Source organism: Rattus norvegicus, chromosome 5 (assembly GCF_021556685.1).
Source record: "Rattus norvegicus strain SHRSP/BbbUtx chromosome 5, alternate assembly SHRSP_T2T, whole genome shotgun sequence".
In the NCBI taxonomy this organism is placed as follows: Eukaryota; Metazoa; Chordata; class Mammalia; order Rodentia; family Muridae; genus Rattus; species Rattus norvegicus.
The window spans coordinates 151453663-151466085 of record NC_141538.1 but is presented as its reverse complement, the minus strand read 5'-3'; the positions used below and the strand labels follow the sequence as shown (position 1 = coordinate 151466085).

Genomic DNA, 12423 nt, shown 5'->3' with positions numbered 1-12423 from the left:
CCCACATACACCCTTCTGAAGTTGCCAAGACAAGTATGGTAGCAAGTGTTCTGTTTAATAGTCTTTGGTCGTATGTAGTGTCTTTTGGGTGCCTCCCTAGTTAGTTCCACCCATTGGGGTTCGTCCTGGGCCCTGCAGTTTGCTCCTAGGTTCTGGGACGGGTGCGTCAAAAGCTGCTTGTGTCTCCTCTGTTCATCCATCCATGTCTGTGTCCCTTGATGTCATCACTCAGCATCCCGGGGTCCAGGGGTGACTGACGTGGCTCCTGCTCGCTGTGCCAAGATGGCTCTCCAAATTCTGCATACCATCCCTCCCCTGGGGACATCAGGGATCAATGTAATTCAGCCAGAAGGCAGCCCCCGCTCTCTCGTTAGGAACCGCTATGCCCAGGAGAACTTGTTCCCCAGTTGTTTTCAGGGAGGAATCAAGGCAGGCCCAGAGGGCAGGGGATGCCCGCATATTGCTAGCGGGTGCTATGTGGTTCACCGCCGGAGGGCCCAAGATGTACCTGATTCTGGTGTAGACGAGGTCATCCTGAGTGGCACAGGTGAGCAGGGTTTGAAGGGTAAAGCTATGGCTCAGGAGCTGGTTGTGAACGGAGAGCCACAGAAACAGGGTAAGACCAAGTTGCGCAGAAATACAACTAGAAATTTGGGTTCTTGCTTCTTTCTAAGAGAATTCCCAGGCAGGTGGCCCCTTTGTGACCCGAGTTTCCCATCCATATAAATGAGAGGTGCGTCCTAAGGGCTCTTCCACTATTGAGCATCTTTGCAGCATCAAGCTAATTTGAATAGTTGGAGGACTCCTCAGTCCTCCAGCTGCCTTTGGTTGGGGGCAGGGGGTGGGGTGCTCACCGTTTGGATAGTGGTTGGATCTACACTCAGGTCCTGTAGCCACTGCACCAGTTTCTGGTCCTTTGGGAGAGTGGCTGTCAAAAAGGCAGGTGATGAGAGGGGGGCAAAGGTGTTCTCTGCTCGAGGAGGCCTTATGGTCACCATTTCCCAGTCAAGTCTGCTCACCCGGGGTCTCTGAAGCCAGGGCATACGTCCTGGTCTCTGCGTGCACCCGATGCAGGGCCTGTTGCACGAGGGCCTGGCACTCACGTTCCTTCTCAGCCAGAATGTCCCGAAGCCTGTGGGAAGGTAGAGGGCGGAGAATGGAATGACCTGTGGGTTGAAGCCACTGCAGCTTATCCGGGTGACTCCAGGAGGCTTCACCTGTCAGTCTCAGCTCGCAAGAGACCCAGCTGTATCATCAGGGATGGAGGTTCCTGCTCTGGTGGGAGCTGACTCTGCAGCGGCGGCTGGCTCTCCAGCGGTTTCTGCTGGGACTCCCCTTGACTCCACTCCTCTGACTTCGGTGAGACCGCTTTCTTCTCTGCCTCTACCAATTCGAGTAGATTGAGCTTAAGGTGGGCGTGACGCCTGTTTAGGACCCCAGACGGCCAGAAAGAAGGGAAGGCCGCTAACTACCAATTTCATGTTCGCCACGCCCCCCAGGGCCACACCCCACACACTGGCCAGCTGGCGGGGATCCAACTCCTCCTACCCGTGTCCAGCACGGCCAGCGCCGCCCGGACTGCCCGGCTGAGCAGCGAGTCCAACACGAACATCCAGTGTGGGCGGATCTGGCGTCTGCGGAGGATCTGCTTCACCTGGGGAGGGAAGGAAGGTGCGGTTGACACAGTTGAATCTCAAACAAAGGTGGGGTTCGAGTTGCAAAGCCCTAGAAAGTGTGCTGCAGGCTAAGAGAGAGGTGGGTGGACTTGGGGTCAAGGGTGGAACTGGACATGCGTCTTCCTGGAAGTCACAGAACCCTGGAACACTAAGATCTTGCTCACGACCCGTTATTGCACAGCCCTAACTTTGAGGTAGCTTCCTCACCGCGTCTGGAAAGGCGAAGAGCGGCCCCTTCAAAAGCGCAGGGCTCAGGCTCTGGGCCCGCAGTTGAGCTTGCAGGGCCCGCAGCTCCTGGGCCAGCTGCCGGCGGTTAGGAGTATGGATTTGTGCCCCGAGGCACCGAAGCAGAAGTTCCACATGATTCCTGCTGAGTCGAGAATCCTAAAAAGAGGGGGGCGTCGCATCCGCAGTCAACAGAGATGCTCGCCGTTGGACCATAAATTCTTATCCCAGCTCGACCACCAGGGGGCGCTGGGGCGGGCCGTCCACCTGTTCCTGATCCAGGAGATTCTCTGCTAGTATGGGCACCTCCTGTTCCAGCACTGCAGCCAGCATGGCTCGGCGCTTGCTCTCCTGGTGCAGCAGGCTCAGGCCTGAACTCTCTTCTGGGGACGCGGGTTCCTCGGCAGCGGATTCCTCGGGCACACTGGGCACAATGAGGGGCATCAGGTGGAGGGTGGGCAATGCCATGCAGCCATCCCTGATGCAGGGTTTGAATCTTGGCTCTTTTATGCCTACTTCACGGGGATAATAGGAATTAAGCCCATCTGGGGGTTGGCAGAGTGAATGTCACAGGCATCTAGGAGAGGGCAGCAGGTAATAGATATCGTCCTTGTAAGCCGTCAGGGTGTTTGTGACTCAGAGAGGCCTTTTTCTGGAGGAAATTGAATACAAAGGCAAAACTAGACAAAGAGAACCCACTCCAGGACCCTAGGCGCTCACCGGAGCTGACTGGTGTCCCCATAACTAAGGCAGCGCTTCGGAGGGCTGGGTGGGTGCTGAGAGGGTGCCTGGGGCCTTGGGAATGTCTGAGACTGTGTGGCTGAGTCAGCTGAAGGACTGGAAGTACTGGAAGGGGTGCCTGAGGCAAGAACAAGCTGTTAGTCTGCTCACCTTGCCAACCCCTTTGCCCTTCACTAAGTTGCCTCCCTCCACCCTCATAGCACCTGAGGGCCGGGGAGTGTGCCGAGGAGAGCCAGGGCTGCGGCTCCTCTTCCCTGGTTGCAGGAAGGGGTCTCCCAACAGCTCTTGGGCACTGGCTCGGAGGCGGGGATCTGGCTCAAAAGTTCGGAGGAGGAAGGCTTGGGCCTCAGCTGACAGGGAACTTGGCACTGGTGGATGTACCTTGTACATGCCCACCTGTGGAGGTGGGGCAGATGGGTAAGCCCGCGGTCAGATCAGATGTGCTGGAGGTCCCGTCTGGCTCCGCCCACCCTCCGCAGGCCACACCCCAGAGAGACTCACCTGAAACATGGCAGCCTGCGGGCTCCCTAGTTCGTGAAAGGGCGGCCGACCTGTGGCCATCTCAATCACAGTGCAGCCCAGAGACCAGATGTCAGCCGCCTTTCCATATCCTCGTGGGCCCTGGTCAATGATTTCTGGGGCCATATACTGCAGGGTCCCTAGACCATAAATAGAGACAAGGCCAGCGTTGGCTTCCATTGTCTCCACCATCTGCTGGCCACCCCCACGCATGCTGAGACTATCACCTCAAATAGTGGTCATCACACTCCTCTCTTGAGTGTCACCGTCCACCTAGGCCCCATCACCTGCCAAGCTTCTATTCTTCATGCTAGGCTGTATGCTATTCATCCAACACAGGAACACAGGAGGGTTCCAGGTTGTGCCTGACATTACATCATCCTCCCTTCAAATTCTACCGACCCATTTCACACCCCCAGCACACACGGCCCTGATTCTGTTTTAGATGCTACAGTTGTCTTCGTTTAGTCAGCCAACCTTGGAGTCCAGACCCTTACCAGCGGTCCCTGGATCTAGTCATCTGTCTCCAGCCAGATTCCATTCACCATTAGAACTGTAACTCGGTGGCCAGAAGAAACTCCGTTTCCCAGAAGTCTCCAAGAGCTCAACACCCCCACCCTCCCTTACCTGTGAAAGTCTCCGTGCAGGGTGTGATGCCTGCCAGCCGCTTGGAGGTGCCAAAGTCAGAAATCTTGAGCAGCCCACTGAAGGTGTTGATCAGTACATTGTCCCCCTGATTGAAGGGGACACTGGGATTGAATCCTGCTATGAACCAGACCGCCCCATCCCTGGACCCTAAATCTCCTGAGATTATATCCTGAGTCACCCTCTATGACTGTCTTCTCCCTGACAGCCCAGTATAGGAGCTTGTGTCTGCTCTTCTACTGACATGACTTTTTCTCCTCTGAGGGACCTCTTTGATGGGTCCCCCACCCTTTGCAAAGGTGTGCTCTCTCCCGCCATTACGGCCAGCTTCAGTCTGGTACTGTGTCTCCACACAGCCAGACCAGCCACAGGGCTCACCTTGATGTCTCGGTGAACAATGCGGTTCTCATGGAGGTAGCTAAGTCCTTGCAGGATCTGACGTGTGTAGAAGCTAATAGTACTCTCGTTGTCCTTTAGGGGTCCCCACACTGACCTAAGCAAGGAGGACAGGCTGCCTGGGCAGAGACAATTCCAGTTTATAATTGACGTCCACTTACTCGACCACATCTCTGTTCAAGGCCCAAGCACACCCACTGTCATGACCCAGACTCCCATCACCAACTGCACCCTGTCAGCTAATTCTAGGTGACACCCACCCACATTGGAGTTCATTTCCCCTTAGGGTTTGCCACCCCTGTCTGGCTCCATTCCCACGCTCCCACACCTCAGGTTTCGCTCCCCTCCCACGCAGGGTTGGTACCTCCAGGCACTTCCTCCATGAAGATCTTGAGGTAGCCGCCCTGGCTGGCTGAGCCCAAATAGCGCACTATATTCTTGTGGCGAAGGCGTTTGTGGAGAGCGATCTCCTCGTGCAGAGGCTGAGAGAATCTGGAGTGTTGAGGAGAGAGCAATGGGCAGATGTGAGCAGAGATAACCTCCCACAGTACCATAAGACCACGCCTCCAGAATCAACACCCTGTCCACAAACCTATCTTATCTGCCCTGCTGTAAGGGCCACCAACCCAAGTCCAGCCACTAAACAGCTATCTTTCCATGTCCACGGCCGCTCAATTCTCACGTGTCCTCAACACACACACACACGCACACACGCACACACGCACACACACGCACACGCGCACACACACACGTAACCTGTCCACAGCCACCCTCCTGAGTCCGCGGACCTGTGTGAACTATCGCACCTCACCTGCTATCTCTCTCTGGGATCTCTTTGATGGCGATTCGTACCCTCGTGTGCCTGTCGCGGCCAGCATACACCACCCCGTACGTGCCTTTGCCCAGCACCAGCCGCTCACCCGTCTCCGAATATTCATAATCAAACTGTAGGACATAGAGCATCCGGTTCGGCAGGGCCCCTCACCCCTCGCTCTCCTCCAAGCCCCAGTCCCACAGCCTCACCTCCAGCACCTCCCTTGTGCCTTCTGCCTCCTCAGTGGGCGCCGAGGAATCTGGATTCATCACCAAGACCTGAATTTGGCTACAGAACCTGAGGAGGGCAAAACAGCTGAAGGGGTAATCTGGCTAGGATCCATCCCCCAAGAGCACCAGTTCCATTTCGTCCCTCTCTTCCCCTCGGTCCCCTGGGCATCCCGGCCCCAACTCAGAAAGGTCAAGCGCACCACCGGCAGCGCTCTACGCTGGGAAAGCACAGCTGGACGTCCTGGGCCGGAGGAAGTGCGTACAGGAAGCAGCAGCGCTGGTCCAGCTTGGAGGCGCTAGGGAAGGAGAGGGGCCAATGAATAGCAGGCTTAGTGGCACAGGGGCTTGCTTTCCGGAAGGTTCTGCCTCTCACCTGATCCCACAGATGGAGGTGACTGGGAAGGTCCAGCTGGAAGGATCATCCTGTGAGAAGAAAGGGACAATTGTGGAGGTGCTGGGACGAGAGAGGATAGGAGAAAGAAATGCAGATCCGTGAGTAAAGGGTCTCGAAGGGAGCTCACCTGAGTCTCTGGCTCCAGCAAGCTTAGGGTCACTGCGCTCATGGGGTCGGCTCCCTGAATCTCAAGTCTGGCAGGCAGCAGAACCTTGTTTATCTCCAGCACCAGTACCTGTACGCAGTAGGGGAGGGATCTGTCATAATGGGCATTCCTTGTCCCTGGGTCCCTGGGTCCCTAGGTCCCACTGGCCTCACCAGGCACTGGTCCTCCTGAGGAGGGGTCGCCTTGAAAGGCTGGCAGGATTGTAGCAAGAAATGGAGCCAAAAGTGAGCTCGCAGCACGGGTCCTCCCGAGGGCTCTGGTGTGGGTCTGAAATGCTGGTACAGTAAGAAGGTCTCCATCACTGACACCAAGTACCTAAATGCACATACAACATTGGCCTCAGGGCCAGCTGGGGCCACCCAGCTGCACGGTGTCAGAATGTGGGCATCAGGCACCATGAGCAGAGCAGAACACTGGCACTGGGTATCATGTGGTGTCGACGTATTGGGGTCATGTCTGGGGGAGGGGTGCCAATGGACCTAGGTGCAGGGGTGAAGAAGGGGCCACCTACCATATGGGGGCATTGAGCTTGTATAGTTGTTCTGCAGCCAGCACCACCTGGATGGGGTCGTTGGCAAGAATCTGGGCTCCCAGGTAGAACCCCACGTCCCAGTAATACTGCATCTTCTCCACACAGCCTTTTCGGGCTAACAGGCAGCCCAGCTTCATGCCTGGGGGGAGGGGCAGCACAGGCTCAATTGAGTGTGGGTGCCAGAGTGAGTATGGCTCCAGTGTGGGTCCCACTGTAGTCCGCACGCATAGAGTGTGGATATGAACGTAGATGTGGGCCAAAAGGTGGGTGTGGCAAGATCTTGGCAGTAAGAGTGGCACAGGGCACATAGATGTTAAGTATGACACCCGGAAGTGGAGGCTTGAGAAGAGGGGCACTCAGAGGCTCCTGACCCCTCAGGCAGGTATGAGGCCTCCAGTGTGGTTAGGCACAGATCAGTCTCAAAGCCCAGTCAGCTTTGAGACTTCTTCCCGCCCAGGGCTCCTTCCTTGCCCTCTCCGTAAGTCCCTCTGGACCCAGTGCTGGTACTGTGGGCCTCACCTATCAGCTGGAGCTCCTCAGAGTCGTCAAAGTGTTTCCCAGCTGCAATGAGCAGCACAGCTGCATTGATGCCCGAGTGTAGGCTGGGCTCCACATCAAATGCCTTGCGGTACCTGGGGTCAGATCAGGCAGGGGATACAGGGCTGAACGGATGCCCGCAACCCCACCCCTCATCCCCATCGCTAAGCCCTCTACACACGCTTTTGTATGAGTTACCAGTGATAGGCCTGCTCCAGGTGCCCAGTACTTTGGAAGCTGGAGCTGAAGAACATGTCCTTGTAGATACGACCACACATGCAGTACAGGTCTGGAGCCACGGGGCCTTCATGCTTCACCAATGGCAGAAGGACAGCCAGGGCCTTCTCACGGTCCCCAGGCCTGTTCCTCCTAAGGCAGAGGAGCGTGCTCTGAGGACTTACTATTAATGAGCCTCAAATCACACTAACCCTGGGAAGCATTGATCTCTAGCGTTAGTGACACCAGGTGGAAGGGATTTCCGGTTGCAAACAACTCAAGGAGTAGTGACCTTGGACAGCTAAGACCCTATCAAGGGGATGCCACCCCCTCTGTCCCCACCAGGCATCATGAGCCCAGACCAACGGAAACCTCTTGACATTAGGACCCAGGTCAGTAAACTCCCTGAGGAGCAGCAGTCCCAGCTCTTGCTCAGCAGGTCACAGAGGCTTCCTGTGACTCTGTCTCCAGCCTTGCCCCACTACCCACCTGTTGAGGGCAAACGTGTAGTGGAAGCAGACATTGTGCTGTTCGGCCACATCACAGGTGGGCAAAGCCTGCAGCGTCTCCACCAGCTCAATGATGGCGGAGTAGTCCTGTGTGAGGGAACACGCATCAGCTCCGTGAGCCCTTGACACAGAAGAAAAATCTTTTTGTGTTCATTTGGTTGGTTTTGTTTTCTGAGACAAGCTAGTCCTAACTGTCCTGGAACTCACTCTGTAAAGCAGGCTGGCCTTGAGCTCTCAGAGATCCTCCTGCCTCTGCCTCCAGAGGGCTGGGATTTAAGACATGTGTGTAACTACTCTCAGTTTGAAGGGAAGTCCTACTACCCACAACCTGAAGACTTTGCGTACCTCCCTCAGGGCCAAGAAGATTCACAGACCACACCTTCGTGGAGAACCCACTATGCACCCCACACTGGGTGTTTCTAACCTCGCCGATGCCCTGTGAGGCAGTGACGACACCATCCCTCAAAAATAAGGAAATGTGGGTCGAAGAGATAAGTAACAGGAGTTAAGAGTGCTGGCTGCTCTTCCAGAGGACTGCAGTTCAGGCCCCAGAACCCACAACAGGAAGCTCACAGCCTCTTTTAACTCCAGCCCCAAAGGATCCAACACTCTCGCCTGTCTTCCACAGGTAACTGTACACACAGTGTACAAACCTCAACTCAGACACACATGCATACACACAATTAAAAAAATAAAATACATCTTTTAAAAAAATACAATAGGGTTGGGGATTTAGCTCAGTGGTAGAGCGTTTGCCTAGGAAGTGCAAGGCTCTGGGTTCGGTCCCCAGCTCCGGAAAAAAAAAAATACAATAAAGCCAGATGTGGTGGGACACTCCTTTAGTCCAGCACTCATAGGGCAGAGACAGATGGCTATGTTAGCCAGCCTAGTCTATATATGGAGTTCCAGGCTAGCCAGGAATGCACAGTGAGACTGACCATGTTTTGGTTTTTTTTTTTTTTTAATAAATAAATAGAGGCTCACAATTTACTTAAAGCCACCAGTGAGGCTCAGTCAGGAGCTGAACTTGTATCTGTCTGGCAACCAATGGCTGTCACACAGTGATCGCTCTTTCTCCATCTCCTGCTTAGGTTTACACACAGGATCCCTTGAAGCCTAGGCTGGCCTCAGACTGGCTTGTAAACAGGATGACCTCAAACTCCTGCCCTTCCTGATGCAACCGCTTGAGTGCTGGAGTTATAGCTTATGCCATGGCCTCTCAGAACGCCACACACCTGGACGTCGCGGTATGACAGAAGCAGATTCATGATGATGTCGGGGCTCAACAGCTCTACGCTGTCCAGCCTCCGCTGCAGGCGAGCCAGCTCCTGCCTCAGCTGCTGCCCGCTGAACCGCTCCCGTGCCTTCCGGATATCTTGACGAATGGTCTCCCGGAAGTAGCCGCTGATGCCCAAGACCAAGAGAGAGAGAGAGAGAGAGAGAGAGAGAGAGAGAGAGAGAGAGAGAGAGAGAGAGAGAGATATGAGCCTGTCCCTCAGTCCCAACATACTGCCTCTACCTGGAACCCCCATCCCCTTGAGCTCCATTACCAAGAGTCTGTGGGTGTGGCCTCCAAGAGACGGACAAGCCGGCCCACCAGGGGCGTGAGGAGGGCCTCAGTGCCCACCCCAGCCTGTACTAGCCCATCGGCTATGCCCCTCAGGAGGCCTGCATCACCACATAAGACCCGGCCAGTGGCTGTCACAACATAAGGAATCAGTGTGTAGCTGCCAACGCAATCCTGGTGGGAAGAAGGGCAGCAATTAGCGGAGGTCACACGCAGGTCAGCACCGGGTTAGAGAGTGACTAGAGATTAGTACCGGCGAGGAAGGAATAGCAAAAAAGAGCCGCACTTCACAAGAGGAGGCTACATGGAACAGAAGGTCGCACTGATGTCAAGGATAAGTGAGGAGGCTAGGAAGGTTAGTGAAGGTCAGAGGTTATAATATCGGTTAGAGGGGTAGATTCTGCTCACCGAGTTCTTCTGGAAAACATCCTCCTGCAGGAGGCAGACAATCAGATACTGGCATTCTGAGAAGGCCTTACCTCAACTCTGCAACTGTCTCCCTGCCCCTGCCCCTGCCCCTGCCCCCGTCCCCATCCCCCGTCCCCTACCCCACCCCTGTCCCCCAGCCAGCTGGCCACTTACACGAAGGGCCTGCAGGTCAGGGAGCTCTGCCTGGGAACAGAGGAGCACATTGTTGGTCATGCTGAAGCTCTCACGCACGCCGAGGTGGTAGAACAAGGAAGGCTGTGCCAGGGAGTTGCTCACCTCCAGCACCACTACGTCTGTGGACACAGAAGTGTAGACCTGAGCGTCGAGCACAGCTCAGAGGTGAAGGAGCCTAGAGGTGCTTGCCTTGCCTGCCCCTGATGCCAAGTTCAGTGCTGCTCTAGAGAGCTTCCCTCCCGATGATGTTTTCACAATACTCGGAATGGTGGTGTTACAGAAGATGCCCAGAGACCCCCATCGCACCGAGAGCCTAGAAGTCCCAGGAAGGAGATAAGTGGTGGTGCTCTGGCTAGGCACTTCCAGGCTATGAGGAGATAGGAACCTTGCAAACAGAAGTCTCTCTCTCTCTCTCTCTCTCTCTCTCTCTCTCTCTCTCTCTCTCTCTCATTTTATTTATATGAATGCGTGTGTTGGTGTGAGTGTATGATAGAAGACAGCATTGGGATCCTCTGGAGATAAAGTTATAGGTGGTTATGAGCACCCCATGTGCATGCTGGGAGCAGCAAGTGCTCTTAACCTCTAGGCCATCTCTCCAGCCTTGAAGACCGGCCCTTGAGGGTGATCTGCACCGTCCTGTGTGAAGACAATGTTGTGCTTTTATGTGTGTTTGTGTAGCTTACTATAACCAGCCATCTTTAAGTGGCAGTGTCCACGAGGGAGGGGACTGTATGAGTCATCGGGGATGAGTCCATGACTTTATCTGTGGTCTGATCGGATCAGCCTTCATTTTTAAGCTACAATTTAGCAGATGTCCAGGATACACGGCTCTCTGACTCTGGGATGAACAAATAGGGATGGGGTGGAGCATCCGGGTAGGTGGAAAAGAGAGGAATAGCCACCTTCCGACCTCGCCCCTGGACTCCCTGTCTCTCTTCTAGACCCACCTCTACCCTGTCCATTTTCTTTCCTAGTCTCCTAGTCTCCAAACACAATCCCTCTCTCCAATAATCCAGTCCCGAAGGGTTGCCTCAGCGCTTCCATTTCCGCCCCTTTAGCCCCGTGTGGGATGTAGTAAAGTTAGGACTTATCAACCCCAACCCTGGAGAGATGGCCTCTTGCCATAGACCGAACTTCCGCCTCAGGCCTGATTCACCCTCAAAAGTCCAACGTGAGATCATCCTGAAAAATGAGTTCTCCCGTTTACGCAGAGAACCGCAGCTCTGCCCCTCCCTCAGCCCCGCCTCTCCCCAGCCCCGCCCCTTTAGAGTTCGCCTGCCCCGCCCCACCTGCTTGACACCATGCTCACAGGATACTTAAACTCCTGCTCAGGAGCCAGGCGTGGAGTCCCAAATCCAGTCTCAAGCCCTACCACATCCATAATCTATTAAATTTCCCTATTGTCACTGTTCCGTCTCAAGTCCGGCTTTAGTTTACCGTAACTCCGTAGACCTGGTACCCACGCCCTCCCGGCCTGGGGTCTTCGAGCTCCGCCCCTTGTCCCGCCCAGGCTCAAGCCCCGCCCCGAGACTCACCCGCGTTGTAGAAGGAGTCTAGCGCAGCGGTGTCGCCTAGCGCCAGCGTCGCAAAGGGCAGGCTGCGCAGTTGCGGGGGTGGCCGCGTGCTCTGGAGCTGAGCACAGGCCTCGCGCAGGCATCGCAGCGGCAGCGGCTCTGCCTCGGTTCCCGACCCGGGCTCCACCCCGGGTCCAGGCTCGCGGGTCAACACGTAGACCACACTGAGAGGCCGGCTCCGCGCGCAGCCCCGACCGGCGACCGCAGGAGACGAGCGGCCCCGGCTCAGCGCCTCCGCCAGAGGGTCCTGCCAGCAGCTGCCCGCCCGTTCTAAAACCCCGGCCCCGGGACACGGCCCCGCCATGCGGGGGCGCTCAAGCGCGGGACGCCGGGCGCGGGAGACCCGGGACAGGGCACGAGGCTGAAGGTGTGGATCCAGCCGGGATCCGGAGATGGGCTGGACGTCCTGTTCCGGAAATCTTAAATCCAGAGAGAAATCTTTGCTTAATCTTTCACGGTCCTTAGAGATCTGCAATCCAGGACTGGGTTCTGGGAATCTGGGGTACCCAGTAATCCTCGGCTCACAGGTCACAGAAGGATCCTGGGAATTCAACCGGCAGCGTGCTACACCCTGACTTCTCAAGGGAGCGCTGGCAGTCACTCTGTCCTGCCCTCACATGTAGGCTGGACCCAGCCCTTTCCCGACTGGGAAAGGCTCCACCCTCGGCCCTGGGGCAATGAAGCTCCCCAGTGGCTCTCCCTCCCTCCTCTCCGGCTAGAACCTCTGACACTGTCCACTTCCGGAACAGCCTGTGCCCCTATTCGGGCCAAACACTGTTGAATACTCACTGCAGGCGCTCGTAGGATGTGTGCCCAGGCCAGGGATAGGAAACAGGACGACCCCGCCCTGCAGGGATCTAGTGAATGAATGGACGCGGAGCAGGGAGGTTGGGGAGGGGGGGAGGTGTCAAAACATTGTGAGTAGTAATAGGTATCACATGTAAACGTTCCTGCTGGTAGAGGTCTGAGCGTTGACAAGCTGCTTTCCTCATAGCGTCACTTACTGGGAAGCCTTGCTGAACTTATCCTCCGTCCACCCAAAAGTTGCCCATGGAACTGAGAAGCACTTCTACTGAAAA

The 12423-nt window shown here is 55.8% G+C and overlaps 1 protein-coding gene across 4 annotated transcripts; it reads right to left on the bottom strand.

Annotated features, from left to right (window-relative positions):
• Positions 1–35: 35 nt before the first annotated feature.
• Positions 36–11948, bottom strand: Map3k6 (mitogen-activated protein kinase kinase kinase 6). 4 transcript variants are annotated; one of them, NM_001107909.1, is given in 29 exon segments: positions 36–315; positions 509–585; positions 855–928; positions 1020–1132; positions 1218–1383; positions 1549–1654; positions 1884–2060; positions 2169–2325; positions 2622–2760; positions 2846–3038; positions 3144–3301; positions 3789–3894; positions 4185–4321; positions 4567–4694; positions 5014–5147; positions 5226–5313; positions 5447–5542; positions 5620–5669; positions 5768–5875; positions 5959–6121; positions 6318–6477; positions 6858–6970; positions 7074–7244; positions 7581–7687; positions 8836–9004; positions 9151–9341; positions 9576–9599; positions 9750–9889; positions 11306–11919. In NM_001107909.1, coding segments are annotated over 29 exon segments (3879 nt in total). In that variant the 5' UTR covers positions 11649–11919; the 3' UTR covers positions 36–224.
• Positions 11949–12423: the final 475 nt, after the last annotated feature.